At 44.5% G+C, this 17202-nt stretch overlaps 1 protein-coding gene across 1 annotated transcript in view; it reads left to right on the top strand.

Moving 5' to 3' along the window:
• Nucleotides 1–966: 966 nt before the first annotated feature.
• The window catches only part of LOC119401718 (tubby-related protein 3), a 105898-nt gene continuing 89662 nt past the window's right edge, over nt 967–17202 (top strand). Inside the window, exons 1-2 of the mRNA XM_037668647.2 lie at nt 967–1105; nt 8641–8737. Coding sequence (XP_037524575.1) covers nt 1059–1105; nt 8641–8737 — 144 coding nt within the window. The 5' untranslated portion in view covers nt 967–1058. The remainder of the gene's footprint in view (nt 1106–8640; nt 8738–17202) is intronic.

Here is a 17202-nt window from a genome sequence, read left to right on the forward strand (position 1 = left end):
ATTTACCGATACCAAATTATAGGGTGCCGCTTTTCTCTCGGAACTTCCGAAGAGTACAGTGGCCACTACGCAAAGAAATTTCGTCATTAGGGGATGATCAGAACACTGCAAGGCGTTCAGGGTACCACGGTGGCTTTCAAATGTACTCAACGTGCCCATGCTTAGGTTTCGACAACACTAAAATAGCGTCTGAGTTGCGTTCCGCGCGAGGACAGCACACAGACTAGCATTCTTAACTAAATAGGAACAAGTTATGAGTTAAAGTGTTGGTATTGTTTCTTAAATAATGACTTCGTTCTTTACTATGGGAAAAAAATAGCATAAGACATTGACGATAGACAAGGAAAGGGGAGTACAACGCAATGTAGCTACACATTAAAGCCACAAAATTCATCGTTAGTTGCTCATTGTAGACTTCCGAAAAGAAAAAAAAGAAAGCGTGTGCTTGAAGTGCAGCGAGCATTTTTGGTGAACTCTTGGCGTACGATTATCCATAAAACTTAGTATACCGCACATTGTATACTGCAACTTAGTACACCGCAACTGTATGCACACATGCTTCGACTTGACAGATTACCAACAGAAAGGCAACTTGAAGTGAGACGCAATGAGAAAAGAAGAATCATCGGTCGTAGAGATACTGAAATGTGTCCACAAGAACATCTTGAATTGCTTACCAAAGATATTGAATGGACCCCAAAAGACAATCTAAGTCCTCAACTTAACCCTTGAAGCTATCGTGTACAAGTACCATGTAGTAGAACTCAGAGTTATACGGTAGTGCTCTTCTCAGACTGAAAACAACAGCGACAACAACAATATGTTGAACAGAGTCGTACTCTATTTAAAACGTATAGCTTGCTAACCTGACTCGTTTCAAATCATACCGCTCTGTACGATCTGCATGCGAAACAAAAAAAAGATAGCTGGACTAATTTTCAGTGTTGCTTTCAGATGTCCGCACCGCCATCTACCAAAACTTCAGAACCTTCGAGCAAAGAGTGAAATCAGCGTGACGTCGACGACATACTGCGTCATATACCGAAACAACTTGCAGCATGGTCACTCGCAGTGATATACCAGTTTGGTCAAGAGCGTTCAGCAGGTGAGCAGCTATTTTCTCAAATTTTCTTTACACAGTGCAAGCATCCACATTTGTTCGCGCGGCATAAAAAGCCATATTATCCAGATTTTAGACCTGAGTAGAAATAATAAAATACTGAGCTCTTTAGCAACACGTTCTAGAAAAATACGTCTCTGACCTTCCTGTGCAAGGTTATGACATGTTTTGGGTAAGTACTGTCAGAGCTTCGAGATGTCTGGCTAAACGGATATTGCGAACGGTTATTGTAAATGCTCAATGGACGCTTTATCCAGCTGCCTATGTTCCATTGAGATTACAAAGCACTTCTTTTGTAAATTCATCAATGTCCCCACCACACGACATCTCCGCAAGCTATTCAACACACTAGTCCCGTAGGAGATGAAGTAGCCATTCCTGAATATGCTTCGTCTCAATGTTTTGTCTTATATATGCCCCGTCAAAAGCAGTGAACATACCCCGGAATCGTTCGGGCTGTGCTCACTTGGGTACTATATATTCTTCACGCCACGAAGTACTTGCCCTTGACACACGTCATTCATGAAGTCTTTCTGACGCTTTACCTGAGCGTCTTTCCCATGGCAACTGACACATGCGAGCGATTCGTGGTGGACACTCTGGTAGACTTCTTCTTTGTTATGGAGAAAAGTCGGTATCACTGTTTGTAGGGCAAATACGGGTCAACGTTTCCTGCTCTCGGGAAGCAAAGTGCCTCAGGGCGTTCCTCAATGAGAAAGCTGAAGGCACAGGCCTCTCACTTTCGGCATCGGCTGATAGAGAGAAACGGTACTGGGACATCTTAAATAGGAAATCTGTTCCAGACTCACCGCGGGCGTATTTGTGTACATCCTTCTTGTGGAGCGCAATGCGATCAAGTCAAACGTTGTGTGATCTTTGTGCAGAGGTGTGGGCGAGGAGAGGGTAAATATCCTCAAGGTAATAAGATGTCTCGGGGTTTCTTTTGGTCCCTTGCGAAAGCCGACAACTGGCGGCCTTACAAAAGAAAAAGAAAGTTCCTTTCATCGAATGTTGCGATGTTCTTTTTGTTCACGTGTTGTTGATGCGATTTATCCTCTCAGTCTCAACGTCTTTGCTGAAGCTACACGCCTCCCGAAGAAACAATAAACTGCACGGCTTACCTTCTTTTATTATGAACCCTTACAAAATAGCTTAAGTTTCAGTCGTTTTAAGCAGGAAGGCACTATCTTCTTTGTGCATTGATGCGGGCGAGGTTAAGACGCTGAAAAACAGCTGGACATGAACGAGGTTTCTGTTAACACAAGTTAGTGTTCTGCTTGTGATGCGAGAGTCATTGACAAGTTACCGAAAGTCCAAGTTTAGACGCCAGAATTTTGAGGAACGCGACCATTTGATGTTGTGAAGAGGCCCTACAAACTAATGGTGCCAAAATATCTAATATTAGAGCGTTCTAAACATAGATCAATATCAATAAATAGATTAGCAACTCGGTTTAGCAATTCTTGTGAGGAGTTAGGCACCATTGTACTGTGGGCTACTTTTTTTTCCAGACGCTGCAAGATGAAGCAATATTTGCTGCACATATCTGATGCTTTGAAAATTCTGTCGACACCAATGCTGCCTATATATGTTCAATATGAAACATTCAGAACATCACTCAAGATCAATCAGTAAATTATTCAACTGGTTTCGTATTTGTTGTAAAAAGCTAAGCACCATTGCATTACCGCCCACTTTGTGCCACAACTCTAAAATATGAACCATGATTTCATGCTAGCACTTGATGTTGTAGATAGACCGTGGATATTAATTTCTCCAACATTTCAGTATATGCAACTGATAAATAAATAAATAAATAAACAAACAAATAAATAAATAAATAAATAAATAAATAAATAAATAAATAAATAAATAAATAAATAAATAAATAAAAGTTGCATGGAGGTTTGGCAAAATCTCATCACCACTATTATGCGGCCTAATGTTTTCAATTAACTTGAGAAGATAATGCGACTTGAGTCCAGCCTACATAGGAAATATCAATGCGATTACGGCAGCAGCCGTAAAAAACTGTAGACAGGAGGATATTCTAGTACATAAGCTCATTACACCCCATTACCATGAATAAAACCTGATTTCAATAAGGCGAGGCAGATATCTACTGAATTATTGATGTCTAATAAGGTTAGCGTAATAAGGTTGGGTAAGTGATTGGTAATAAGTTAGGTAATAAGGCTAAAAGCCACAAGTAACACTGATATTGAAAAGAAGGTGTGTAGCATCTTCATGGCCCGCAGTGGGTGCGAGCAAAGATTATTTAGGTCAACAACAACAACAACAACAATAACTAGAATGACGACGATGACAATGATGATCATATCTTTCACCATATTGGCCCTTCCATTGACCTCCAGCCTCCATAACGGATCAAGTGGGGCAGATCAGTGCATAATACGGAAAATGTTATGAGGGCAGCGCATTTGAAAATGATAGTTTGTGGCCTGAATTTCGAGTGTGTTGTGCGATTGCTATAAAGCAAGAAATAGATATGCTGTGAGCCATTATATGAGACTTTAAAACCAGAGGAAACAAAATGCAGTCAAGGAACGCAGGTTTTATTCTGATACTGCAGTGGCAGGATTCGAGTGGTTTATAAAGTTCTTGCTTTCTTGAATATCAACATTCATTGTATTGTAAGAGCTGTGTGGTAATCTTACAAGCTAACAAATTTGATATTTTTGTTTTGACCCTACGCTACTTTTTTCAAAGCGCTTTCGAGAGAACTACCTTCTAAGGCTACAGCTGATATAACCGATATCAAGAAAAAGTAAAGCTCCGTAACTTTAGTAGAATTCGAAAGTAAAATTTTGGGGCCAAGTCGACAATGCGATGACAGCAGAGCAGGGGTGGCGCCAGGATCTCTTTATTGGGGGGGGGGGAGGGGGAGGGCACCCACTACAAGTGAGCTTCTTCTGAGGAAACAGGCAGGCGGGAAACGTATGCGTTGTGTTGTGACTGTTTGCTCTTGGGATGAGAAGAAAATGGGGAGGGGGCATGGTAGGCGAAAATGGAGGAAAAGCTCCCCCCCCCCCCCCCGACGCCACCCTGCTGCACAGACGGAAAAGACAGGTTTATCTCGTTCGTATCTGCAACGTCAGGAACTGTCCTTCGTCATTTCAATTATAGCTCTAGCTCCCATCAAAGAACGTGCGTCGAGCAAATGGATCACACGCTCTGTTCCGGAGAATATCGAGGACAATGTTTTGTAGCCTTTGTTTTTTTATTTATTTACCTACAGGCAGGCGAGTGCACAGTCCTAAGTACCCACACAGGGCGTTATGGTGGCCGGGATATGATTACCACGAGCGCAGCCCGGCAGAAGTGCATTACAGAATAGGCCAGAGGGTAAACCGGTAATAGAAAAACAAAAGCTAGATAAATAAGCTTCGTTGCGCAGGTGTACAGTCGGGAAGCTTTCGATCGACCCCGCCCAGTCACGTGTCAACCTCATCAGGCAACGCCTGACAGAGGCCGTTATGCAACGGCGTCAGCGTAAGCTTGGATGGTGGCGAAAGAAAAAAATGCTACCCTCTGTTTCCTAGACAAGCGCCGTTTGCTACACGAAAGTGTAGTCTGCTATTAACCTTTTCGCGGAGGCCTCCTTGGGCGCCGTCATATACCCGTGACCGTACAAAAAGGCACTGCCGAGGCAGTGGTGTTGGTCTTTGTACTCCCGTGACGCATTCCCTAAAGGACATGTTTCTTCTCTCCACAGATAAAATCTATAGACCTCATCAACGGAGACGGCGAGCACCTCCTTTCTGGAGTGTGGCCTGGAAATACAAAGGCTGACAAACACTAACGTCGTTGCGTCGGCAGTGCACTTTCGCGCGTCAAGCATAATTACCAGAGCCAAGATGGCAATATGGCAGCCCCCAGGGGCTCTTAGTTCAAAAGGTGTACAGACCTTTTCAACGGAGGGAACGAACACCATTCTGGACTGTGGCACACGAATACAGAAGCGGACGTTACAGCCTCGGTAGTGCATTTTTGAGAGATCACGCATATTAACAACAGCCCCGATGGGATAATGGCGGCGCCCTGGGAGCCTTCGTTGACAAGATGCACAGGCAACTAGCGTTGGAGCTTGCGACAGACGCCCCATGAGGTAAAGCCTAGCGAGCGGAAGAAGCGAAATTGCAGTAGCATGATAAAAATTTGCCTTGCGCTGCGTGCTATGAACATTAAGCATTGAAGCGTGTGTGCTGTTCCTTCTAATGTACTCTCATTTTCTTCGTCTCCCGGGGCGGCCGATGTTGACGACACTGGTGCAATAACAGAGCACTACGAAGCGCCCTCTGGCAAGCCCAGGGTGCCTAAGGAAAACTGTCGTCTCACATGAAAAATGTTGTGCTAAGTGGTTCCACAACTGTGGACGAAGAATAAACCCGTCACCGTCTAGCAAAAAACTTGGAATGAAGGAGTAGGAAGAACGAGGAAACCAAACAAAAGAAGCAAATAAAAAAAATTAAGGTAGCTTCGCACTAGGGGTGCCAAGCCTGAAGGAAGTGCGGAGCTGGGCAGCCTTCTTTGTTTCTCTTCAGTTTTATCTTTCTTTCCTCCTCTCTTTCTTTCTTTTTCTCTTTTGGAGTTTTTCCTGTCTTTCTTCCTCTCTTCATTTATATTTATTTCTATTTTGTTCCTATTTTCTACCTTGCTTTTTTTCTCTTTCTATTGCTTGCTTGCTTCGTCTCTTTTTTTCATTTTTATACGTGGTTCTGCCTGCGTTACGCCAAGCGAAGCGATGACAGCATACGACAGCCTGGAACCCTAAAGTGCTCCGCACTTGACGTCATCAAGAAGGCGCTCGAAGAACAAAAGGAATAAGACTTCTCCTTGGCGCGATCGCACGCTCAGTAAGCTACAGATGGCTATGCTATACGTGGTTTGCCAGCGCTACGCCAAGCTATGTGAGACGACGACAGCATATCGTACTACAGCATACGACAGCGCGGGCCCCTAAAGTGCTCTGCACTTAAAACAAAAACTCGCGTGGTTTTGTCTTGTGTTCCAACACCGACGTATCTGCGATTGTGCGCTCGTAGTCGATAACCTATTGTTTCCGGCAAAACACGGTCCTGCCGCTAGCAGCGCCTCGCATTGCTGAGCAGTAGGTAGAAGAAAAGGATGAAGCTGCGAGTCCTGCAACCCTATTATTTGTGCCTCAGAGGGGTGTTTTATGCGCCGCGTCAAACCATGCTGTTCCGCCTCTTCCTGGAACAATATGTAGAACAAAGCAATTCCACAGAAACACAAAGGCGCATTGCTGGAACTTCGTCTTGGTATTTGCAGTATCCATGACAACGACAACAACAAAAGTAACAACAACAGCTATCACTAGCGTTATTCTCAACCCTGCAATCCTCTAGAGATATCGAGATGGTAGGAAAGAATCGTGGTTGCATTTTCCACCCCACATCTACATACGGCTGTTCCTTTTCTATGATTCTTTCTTGGAACAGTTTGCATTTTCTTTCGGCTGATGTTTACAGGAAGCCTACGCTACAACGCATAATAGGACAAAATTCTTGGCATTGCAATCTCGTAAGAACGTTAGCCACGCAACTAGCAAGACATTGCCAACATAGGCCATAAGTAGCAAAAGAAGCTTCCTTTTTCGGTAGAGCTTGCAAAAAAGAAGAACATTGCTTGAATGTGCAGAGGCTTTCACTGAAAGGATGGGAGCGAATAACGGTTTCAAAAGAAAACAGAACAGCATAATAGGCGTTGCACTTTGTCAGGAGCGTTCCATGGAACTGCAATATGTGGCTTGATTGTTTCATTTTCACATTCCATTTGGTGTTCTTGTCTTCTATTATCATTTCAAAAGCATTCATTTCGATAAAATTAGTTTTCTTTCCTTAGTCTGGTGGCGAGGTGATGTAGTAGTTGCGCAAATGCATTGCAATGCCAGTATTTGCAGCCCCGTATGTCAAGCAAGTATATTATTTGTTCATTTTTTGTGAGAAGTGTTGCTAAATTACACCTGAGGTAGAGCTCCGATTTAAATTGCAGTGCGTGAAGAGTCTGACACGATCTTGCGCAATACCAAACCACACACATACATACGTAAAGCACACAAGCATACATGGACAGGCACATAGCAGTATGGTACAGCAGCACTGTATGCAGCCTTACTTTACTCACGTAGAAACAAATGTACCTACACACACACGCATACACACAACACAGACACATAACACACACACACACTTGCACTCACGTACGTACTCATACACAGCAAAACACACACATACGACATGAAGCACACAATACCAACACATAATGCACACAGCACGAACACACGCACACACAAAGACATTGTATATTACACGGTTTTGAGATAAAACGCGAAGAGGTGGACGTATAAAGCAGCCTCCTGCTCGCTGCATATCCTCGTGGGGATCTGTGATGGGCGTGACAAGTTGCGTGCGGCAGTTTCGCTTTCTTTGGTTGAAGTTGACAGTGATTCATTAGGAGGCAGCAAATTAGCGCGTTCCTGCTTTCTTTAAGCATGGAAGCTGTCATAAATGTGTTTTGAACGAAGGGGGCTTCTAACATAATGTTGGGATTAATGGTGCAGGACTCAGAAAGGCGTTATTAGTCTTATTACCAGCTCGGGTAAGCTTGAGTCGCGTGCCGCTTTTGTAAAACAAAAAAAAAATATCGCCATGAATCCCACCATTTCCTGTTCCTTCAAGGAAAGTTTTGAAAGAAAGTTTTAAAACGTTCTACTTACGCCAATACGCCAAAACTTTGGGCAGGCTCTGTGACTTCCCACAAGGAGTCTTTGCAGGTGACATTCCGACTTTGATGTTAATTTATTAGTGGTACCCTAAGGAGAAGCACCACCAGAGGTTACGAATAGTAACAGAAGTTTCTCGACAAAAACACATCCAGAAGATAAAGACATCAATGGCGACGCGGCGTGAACACAAAGCAAGATGGAAAGAAAAGGAAGAATCAATTTAAAAAACCTAAGGTGAAATGCTCGTAGTGTGTGAAGCAATTATCGAAATAAGGCAGAAACGTAGTAGTACGCATGCAATATTTTATTGAACTGTTATGAATTTTATTAACCTATTATCTCTCATGTAAAACCATATGTACAGGGTCCTTGAGGTATATTGAATAACTAACTAAACAAATAAATATACTAGAAGACAGGTAGAAGAACGTGACATTAGCCAATAGTCAGCCAAAATTAGCCAACGTTAGTTTTATGCGAGAAAATACGATATGATTCAAATGACAATATCCCCTTCGAAAGTTAATTAATGTTCTACTGTACAATTTGTTTTCAGTATGGTTTTATATCATAGTCTGTGCGTCCTGCGTTATATCACTTAAGGCTTTCCCTTCTTTTTCAACGCACTAGATGCTCTTTTGAAGCGCTCCTTGCCCTAATTTCTAACATTTTTTTCTGTTTTGAATAATACAATACGCCTCGCAAAGCATGAACAGTGTCTTACAAGCAGCTCATATGTCTTAAATTGCAGCACGGAGTGGCCCGCAGCGCCTCCTGGGAGCGCAGATGAAGAGAAGACCCCTTCGTCACCACCTACAACTCAGCGCCAGAAAAAGCTCGAGCATCAGGTTAGTTACAACACGTCGAACGGAATCGACCGCACGGCAACCTTGCACGTCAGTGCCAGATTACCAACCTAATTAAGGAATGTTTAACTTTCACAGTTTGTTTAAACGGTCATTTGTTATATGTACATGGTGTACATATAAGAAACTCAGTGACGTCACGTGTAAGGAAATGACGCCAGTGAGTCCTCCCATTAGTCCGTGGACAATGCACGTGAAAGGTGTACTCTGCCGTCGTGCTTCGAAGTGGTCACTCTTCGCGAAGCAGGCGCAATAAACGTTGAAAGAGACGCAGACATCTTTTGGCGCTACTCGTTTTTAAAATACATATGTTTCCGTATTCACGTTGAAGTTCAGTCTACAACGCGATGCACTTTAGGTAAGTGCCATATGTGTGTGTAGTCCAGAAGCAACTCCTGCCACGTGACTGCCGGCCGGCAAAATTAGGAGAAATGTATGCAGCGCGACGCTGCTTGCCGCGCGGTGGCGTGGGTGAGTGGGACACCATCGCGGCATGCGTTCCGCGGTAGTTGCGGCTACCCCTCGAAAAGCTTTGTTTAACCACTGAAGCAATGTTTTAGATTGGGTTGGTTGGTAATCCATCTTCAACAATCGGCGCAGAAAGGACAAGGGACAAGAAAGGGAACAGCAGCGCTCGTCTATGTCCCATTTCTTGTCCCTTGTCCGTTCTGCGCCGGTTGTTGAAGTTGTTTAAGAACGTTCAACCACGATTTTATTTTGATAACAATTATACGGATACTCCTGGCGGGTTTCGGACGTCGGCTTCGTCCGTCTCCATCGTGTTTCATCTATCTATCTATCTATCTATCTATCTATCTATCTATCTATCTATCTATCTATCTATCTATCTATCTATCTATCTATCTATCTATCTATCTATCTATCTATCTATCTATCTATCTATCTATCTATCTATCTATCTATCTATCTATCTATCTATCTATCTATCTATCTATCTATCTATCTATCTATCTATCTATCTATCTATCTATCTATACGCAACAAAGACAACTAATTGAAAAGAAATATTTTCCGAAACGCGCGAGCACAGATTCGAAACTGCGACCCCTCGCTCCGCAGCGCGCTGCGTTAGACAACATCACCACGCAGCACACCTCCTCCAGCATACTAACGGCGAGCTATTTATATACACCATTTACCGCTAGCGGTACGCAGAGCTCAGAGGTCCTTCAGCGCGTTGCCTATCGCTCGCGAGACGGCGCGAAGGGTGCGTTTTAACGGTCGTCGCCCCGCTAGCATTTGCGATGCGGACCTCCGACTTGTACTTTAACATACAGGGCATGGTCACCCGTGTCCTCGCACTCATATCTTGAGGGGGCAGGTTTGTAGGCCTTGAGCTTTCAACGCAAAGTGTTCGTTGTAGCACGAAGGTCACTTCGCTGGCTGCTGTGGCCGCGTTTTCAAAAGGAGTGAGCTGCTAGCTAGACAAGCGAAAGTAGGGGCTAGTTGAAGTAACAGCTGTGACAGCTGGTAATTTGTGCTCATCCTGTGTGTGCCTATGCTTTTTTTTTCGTGCATCATTTTTTTGTGTTTGAGCAGCGCCCTGCAAGTGTCGAGCTGTGACGTTTCTTAGTTCGCGCCCGTATTGTATGTGCTTTTCGTGCGTATTTTCGCTTGAGCAGCGCGTTGGAAGTTTCGAGCTGCTTGCTGTTGTTCGTGTGGCATTCGAATTTGTTGCTATCACATTCTTTGCTTCATTCTTGTGGCTGAACTACGGCTTTTGTTTCTGATTCTCTGGCCCTTGGGAACATAGAACACCGGTGTTTTCTCGACTTTGTCGGCTTATGTGTTTTTTTTTCCTTTTGTGCCGTTACATGTGCTCCTTCACGCACACGTAGTAGGCGTTAGTCTCGTCTCGCCTTGGTCTTACCTATGTCACCTAAGCTTTCGGCTTGTTTTTTTAGATATCATTCAGTACTCATAAGCTTAGAACCATTCATATTGCTAAAATAAAACGCGTCAAGTATTGAGAACTTGGCGTGTGTCATACAGTTTAACAGCGTGTGAGTTAGATCTAATTGGTACTCCATACTCGACCACCATCAAGCGCGAAACCTCTGGAGGAAAGAAGCCCCAAGTCCGTGTCTTCTCGTGCTTTCGTGTAAATGCCTTGCGCCTAACGGTGGTCATACATCTGTGTAAAGAGAACTTGGCGTGGTTTCACTTGGCTGCGAATATGCTGCCACACTGCTTCAAAAAGATCGCACACAAGTGAAGCAGGACCGTATTCAGTTTTTCTAAATTGCTAGGATCACATTCACTACTTAGAGAGTCGAACACAGACCTGTCGAGATTGCAGTGCTCGATCGTTATAGGAGAAAAAAAAAGAAAAAAAAAAGATCCGAAATATCTCGCCGCAGGCAACCTGCCCTGCGCTCAAAGTACACCGAAACACCAATCAGAAAGCCCCGAAGCGACTTAGTTTTCACAGAGTGACCTCCAGGCTCAACAAAAGAAAAGCAAACGAGATAAAAAAGAAAGTGGGCACCGATGAGTTCCGAAATCAATTTGTCCCAAGTTGTCCTCCATAAAATTAGGTAGGGCCTTGCCTTCCGGGCACTGAGCGGTCGCTTTCTTCTTGGTTTAAGGCTTCAGAGAAAAGTTCGTTACCGTTAGTATATATATATGTTGAACCCCAAAGTGGCCTAAAAAAAGTTGGTTTCCAATGCCCGCTGGTACGAGCTTCCGAGTCGGCTCTGTATCCTGCAAGACGTGGCTAGCATACGAATGAGTACCGTATTACACGGTAGTGCTGACATCGTTTAAATGCACCCGCACCCCTCGGTATAATATGCTTAAATTGTGCCGTAAAGGGGAGCCACTGCCTTATGCATTATTACGCACTTATTCAATTATTTTATTCATTCGTAAAACCTAAAGGCCCATTAGGGCATTACTTAGGGATAAAGGGAGGGGGGTTAGTAACGATAACCCACGTCCCCACGATGCGATGGCGGCCGTCGTAACCACTTGTCTATCCAGGCACGCTAGCATAAACTCGTATAATATGGTAGAGCAAGATGGTGGAAATGGGAGTTGAGGGTGAGTAAGTTGTAAAGAGGGAGGGGAGACCGAGAACAGAGAGAGAAACAGACAGAAAGAGAGAAATAGAAAAATAGATAGAAAGAAAGGGAAGAAAGAGAGCAAAATATACAAGGCGAGAGAGAGACTACAGAGAGAAAGAGAGAGAGATAGAAACAAAGAAATAAAGGGAAGAAAGAAAGAAAGAGAAGAAAGAGAGAAAGGATAGAAAGACAGAGAAAGAAATATGCAAAGAGAGAAAGAGATCGAAAGACACAGACACAAAAAAGACAGAAGAAAAAGCAAGCAAGCATAGCCATGCGCAGTATAGCATAGGAAGGAGTGGGGGAGAAAAAGGTGAGAGGGTTAAAGCCTATCCAAGCCAAGACCAGCTATGAGCCCACCAGCTCTGTTTTGACGCACCCTTCGGCGACGTAGTGCAAGGTGCACTAACTTTTATTTACGTGATATTTAACCGCGATGTTAATTAATAAAGATTTCAAATATTTTGCGCGTTCAGACTTTTTATTCTTTTCCTTGGTTCTGTTTCCCTAGCTTAGTAGCTGACATTGGAAAGCCTTTAGTGAAGATTTAATCAAACGTTCACAAATATGTTAAAATGTCTCTGCTTGTAGATTTTGATTTTTTTTTGTGTGTCTCACTTGCAGTCAAGTATTTCTCGCTTTTTGCTGATTGGTGGACCGTGATGACGTTGGACGTCGAGTAAAGGGAGATCGTCGTACTCTATATTTTCTAGAAATGGTAGCGATATATCAAACATATTTCTGTGTAACTCAACATATGCCGTTGTGGTAAAGCATCAAAGGCGTTCAGAAGTTTAAAGAGCATATCAGCAGTCGCACATGCTAGCTTAAAGCTTTTCCCACATCTATATATCATGCTACAGGCATAACTTGTAGTGAGTGTTGCCTGATTGGGTGTAGAAATCTACTGATTAGACGTGTGCCGACTAACGCGGCCTAACTCGATTGTCCAACACGTTCCGCGATAAGTGAGCTATAATCTGATAACTCAGTTTGCAGTTCCGTTGCCTGCGTAGAGCCCTGCCCAGTAGTCGTTGCTCCACCAATAATGGAAACACCATATTTTTTCTGCATATTTCTCTATTTTTGTGTTTGTTTCATTTCTCTTGAACCTACCATCTGCTCGAACTTTAACTTACGCTGCGCTACCACACAGCCGGCTCATGTGTGTACGTGTATATTTTTTACTGCCGTGTCGTTACAATTGCCCCTTTCGCGTATATTCTTTTTTTTTTTCGGCGCATATCGACCAAGGAAACCCTCCCACCACAAACAGCCCTTGCTGAAATCAGGCGTGGTGTTCTGCCGCACCAATCAAAATGTCCGATATTCACCTAATGAATGTAACAAAAATTTCTGGAGCCGCCCTTAATCCTTGACTTAGGTGTCTGGTAGCGACACTTGCACCTCGGCGTTCATGTGCCCTGGTGTGTTCATTGCGTTAACATTCTGTTTCGTCGCACAGCAGATGCGGACCTCAAAGGCTACGACGAAAAAAGAGCGTGGCTTCAGATCGGCTTCTCGAGGTGCGTTAGCCATCCCGGTTGCTCACAAGAAAACCGTCTGCAGTTTCAATGAACCAATTCAATTAACTTTCATTCATTATCCTGACAGTTAATTGCCCTTATCATAGGTAAACTTATGCTGCGATATCATGTGTATCCAATATAACTCTTGAGTTCAACCAGAACCATCAATTTCGTTCCAGTATTATTTTTTACGATACTTTTTTCTGAATGTTAGGAAAACCGGAAGGAAGTGATCGACCGGAATTACTTGGAAGAGAAACAAGAATGTCACTCGTAGCACGTGTCACCAAAAACTCATAAGATGTGCTTTCTCAGAAAAACCGGACTGAACGAAACGTTGTGGCTACTCAATGGTAATATTATTGAGCAGTACTTTGACATTGGCATGGACATAAGGAATATGTTGGGTCATCGCAGAACATTATCCTTTCTTTAGATGAGAAAGCATCTTAAGGCCGAACCATATAGAGCGTTTTTGCCGGCGTTTTCCCGGCGTTTCGTACGCCGGCGTCCCTCGACGTCGACGCTACCGGTGACGGTGGCCGAAACGTCCACCTCTGGACGGTCCAGACATCACGGGCGGCAGCGTCGACGCCGGAAGCAGTTCGATGGACGCAGAACCAATCAGCGTGCGGCTGGCAGCGACTTCCGCTACGTAACGGCGTCGTCGGTGCTGCCAAAATGGCTGCCGCCCGCCTCGGATCTAATAAGTCGTCGCCGTGCGCTGTGTGGCCCTTAAGTTCTCAACTGATGCTTGTATTTGACTTAGCTTGTTCCCTAGAAGCTTCGACAGCAAAGGGATCGTGATATCTTTGAAATCTTTCCGAGTGCCGTACTCAAGTTCATCGGTAGGCTTAGCAGGAATGAGTGTATTGGCCGAATACGTGGCCTCAAAGATATACGGCAGCTTCAAGCTCAGAGGCCATATATTACAAGTTTGTGCTTCTTCTTAATGCCAATAGCTGGCGCTACAAGTCAAATAAAAAAAAATAGACTTTTCGGTGGCGTTGTGTCACTGTGACTCGTTTTCTGCACCACAGAACTGCTACTGAGACATAAAAGCTATAATCAGGAATATATCTTGTTGGTCCATTGACGGAAACTGTACACTGCTTTACGAGGTGTCAGGTTCATTCCCTCTGGTCACACTGTGTGACTCTGAGCTAACGCTCTTCATATGGTTTGCCGCCCTCTCTGACGGCGTTGATGCGACGACGCCGAGGGACGCAACGCCAGGAAACGCCGGCAAAAACGCTCTATATGGTTCGGGCTTTATGCTCGGGGCAGTGTCCGTTCTGAGGCGCCCGCACCCATACAACGCATGCGGCAACTCTCCCCCCCCCCCTCTCCTCGCGCGAGCGCGAGGAGGGAGGAGGAAGTGGCGTGAGCGCTGCCTCCGATTCGTTTCTCCTCTCCCATTTCTCTCTCTTCGCCACAGCTGTGCGCTCGTAAATAATACGGCGCGCGCTCGCTCCCGTTGCACTCTCCTTAGCAGCGGCGCTATGGACGCTCGCGAAGCTGAACGTAAACGGCAACGCCTGCAAGCGAATCTAGAAGCTGCGAGGCTACGAAAGCGCGCGTTCGCTGTGCTTCCGTCATTCTCTCTCTGTGCAACGGTATGCGAAACGCCATGAACAACGTCGGCGCTAGTTGCAGCGGCAGCGCTACCGCCGCGGAGCAGAGGAAGGCTCGGGAAGCCGAACGTAAACATCAGCGTCGGCAAGCGGTAATTCAAACGCCTCGACAACCACCGCCTCATAAATCACATAAGAGAAGGGGAAACTCGATGCGCACCCCCCGCGATGCTTTCGCATCCCACCATGGTTGACCGTAGGGGAAGATGATGTGTAATTTTTCTTTCTTTCACGAACCCTTTCTCCTTCCGAAGCTCCCTAACTGTCGTGGTCTTGTCAGCCTATTGCTTCTTGTGCTTGTTACAGGACGGTTGTTCTGACAAATAGTTTTACACACCCACACACACATACGCGCACGCACGCAAACACACACACACACACACACACACACACACACACACACACACACACACACACACACGCGCGCGCGCGCGCGCGCAAGCAAGCACGCAGACAGACAGACAGACAGACAGACAGACAGACAGACAGACAGACAGACAGATAGACAGATAGATAGATAGATAGATAGATAGATAGATAGATAGATAGATAGATAGATAGATAGATAGATAGATAGATAGATAGATAGATAGATAGATAGATAGATAGATAGATAGATAGATAGATAGATAGATAGATAGATAGATAGATAGATAGATAGATAGATAGATAGATGCTTGCACAGATAGGCGCTTGCACAGCTAGCTGCTTGTTACGTCACGGCTCGCGAGCGCGCCAGTGTTGCTCGACTCGCAGGCCGCTTGCGTGTTAATCAAAATTTCGCCACCTTGTTTGTGAATGCACAAGGATGAACCCACATAACACAGATTATAATCGAAAATTGGCTGTCATGGCCCCTTTACCAGAGGCTTGATTTGATCAAGGGAACAAATGGCATAATACGCACTCTACGTATAAATAGCATTGTGGAACTTTCGTCGTTCTGGCATCGAACAATAGCACAGATTCAAATGTAATGAGTATTTGAATGACACGCATATACAACTTCACATAGGCGCACACCTTTGAGTAAAATATACGTACTCCAGCCACTGTTAAAGAAAAAAAAAGAAGTGCATTCATAATTTTGAGTAGGAAACCAGCAATGTCAGCTTTGAGCAAAGGTCGTCAACTCAAAGTTGCATCCGTTTTCAAAGGAGAAAAACTGGCTTTCATAGCCAAAAAGCTGATGCGGGTACCTTACTGCTTACGGGAGCTGATGTCACTTTTGGGTACGAAAACATTATGGCGCTTCCTTTCTAGAGCGATATTCAGCCCGTCAGGTTGCACAGCACACAGATGCTAAAGAAGTACGGACGGAGTTTTATACGTTCATTTGCTGTCTATAAAAAAATAGGTCATCCATTTTTGGAAACCATTTTTTACTGCAATTTCCTTCGTCAAAAAGTACGCTCCTATTAAAGCGACAACGGGACGTCAAAAAAGACCCAAACATTCCCTCTATAAACAAGCAAACACGCAAGTTTTCGTAGCTAGTGTGGCATGGAGAGGCATCGTGAATATGTTTGTGTCAGAGTAAAAATTCGTATCAAAATGGGCTCCTTGCTGATGTGAAAACCACATCCACTACCCTTTCTGGGATATCCTTTTGCACTGGGATATATTTCCGAAGCTAAAGTTTGCTACTTTGCTTGCCGTGTACTTGAGTCCACCACCAGCCTCATAAAATAAACGGGCACAGATATCGGGTAGTCCGACAGAATGGGCCTTCAGTTTTTTAACGCCAAACTTTCTGAAACCCTCAATGATGAAACGGGTATTTCATGCCTTTCTTTACGTTATACTTTTATACGAGGTCGCAGATGAAGCCGATGTTTGCGTTCACCCCAATTTACCTTAGAGTAGCCCCTGTCCGGTTGCAGGGTCTCAAGTTACTGATGACTCGATCGCAAAGCCAGAGCAGTTTGACCCCGTAGTTTCGCTGCATCCTGCATACGTCATCTGTTTATATTTCAGCTTCCGCGACACGGGATATCGCTAGTGTCAACACTATAGCCTGTTCGCCGCAGCCTGCTTCCCAAGGCGGTTGAGTAAATGGGAAAAATAACACAAAAAATCAAGATCAAAGTATATCTACGCAGGTTGTGCAACTGAAAACATCACTTTCACGAAACAAGTTGCCTTTTCTCTGCTTCTGGTCGGAGGTCTGTCGCGGTGCATATTTTTCTTCTTGTCGG

This window comes from Rhipicephalus sanguineus, chromosome 8 (genome assembly GCF_013339695.2).
Source record: "Rhipicephalus sanguineus isolate Rsan-2018 chromosome 8, BIME_Rsan_1.4, whole genome shotgun sequence".
Classification (NCBI taxonomy): Eukaryota; Metazoa; Arthropoda; class Arachnida; order Ixodida; family Ixodidae; genus Rhipicephalus; species Rhipicephalus sanguineus.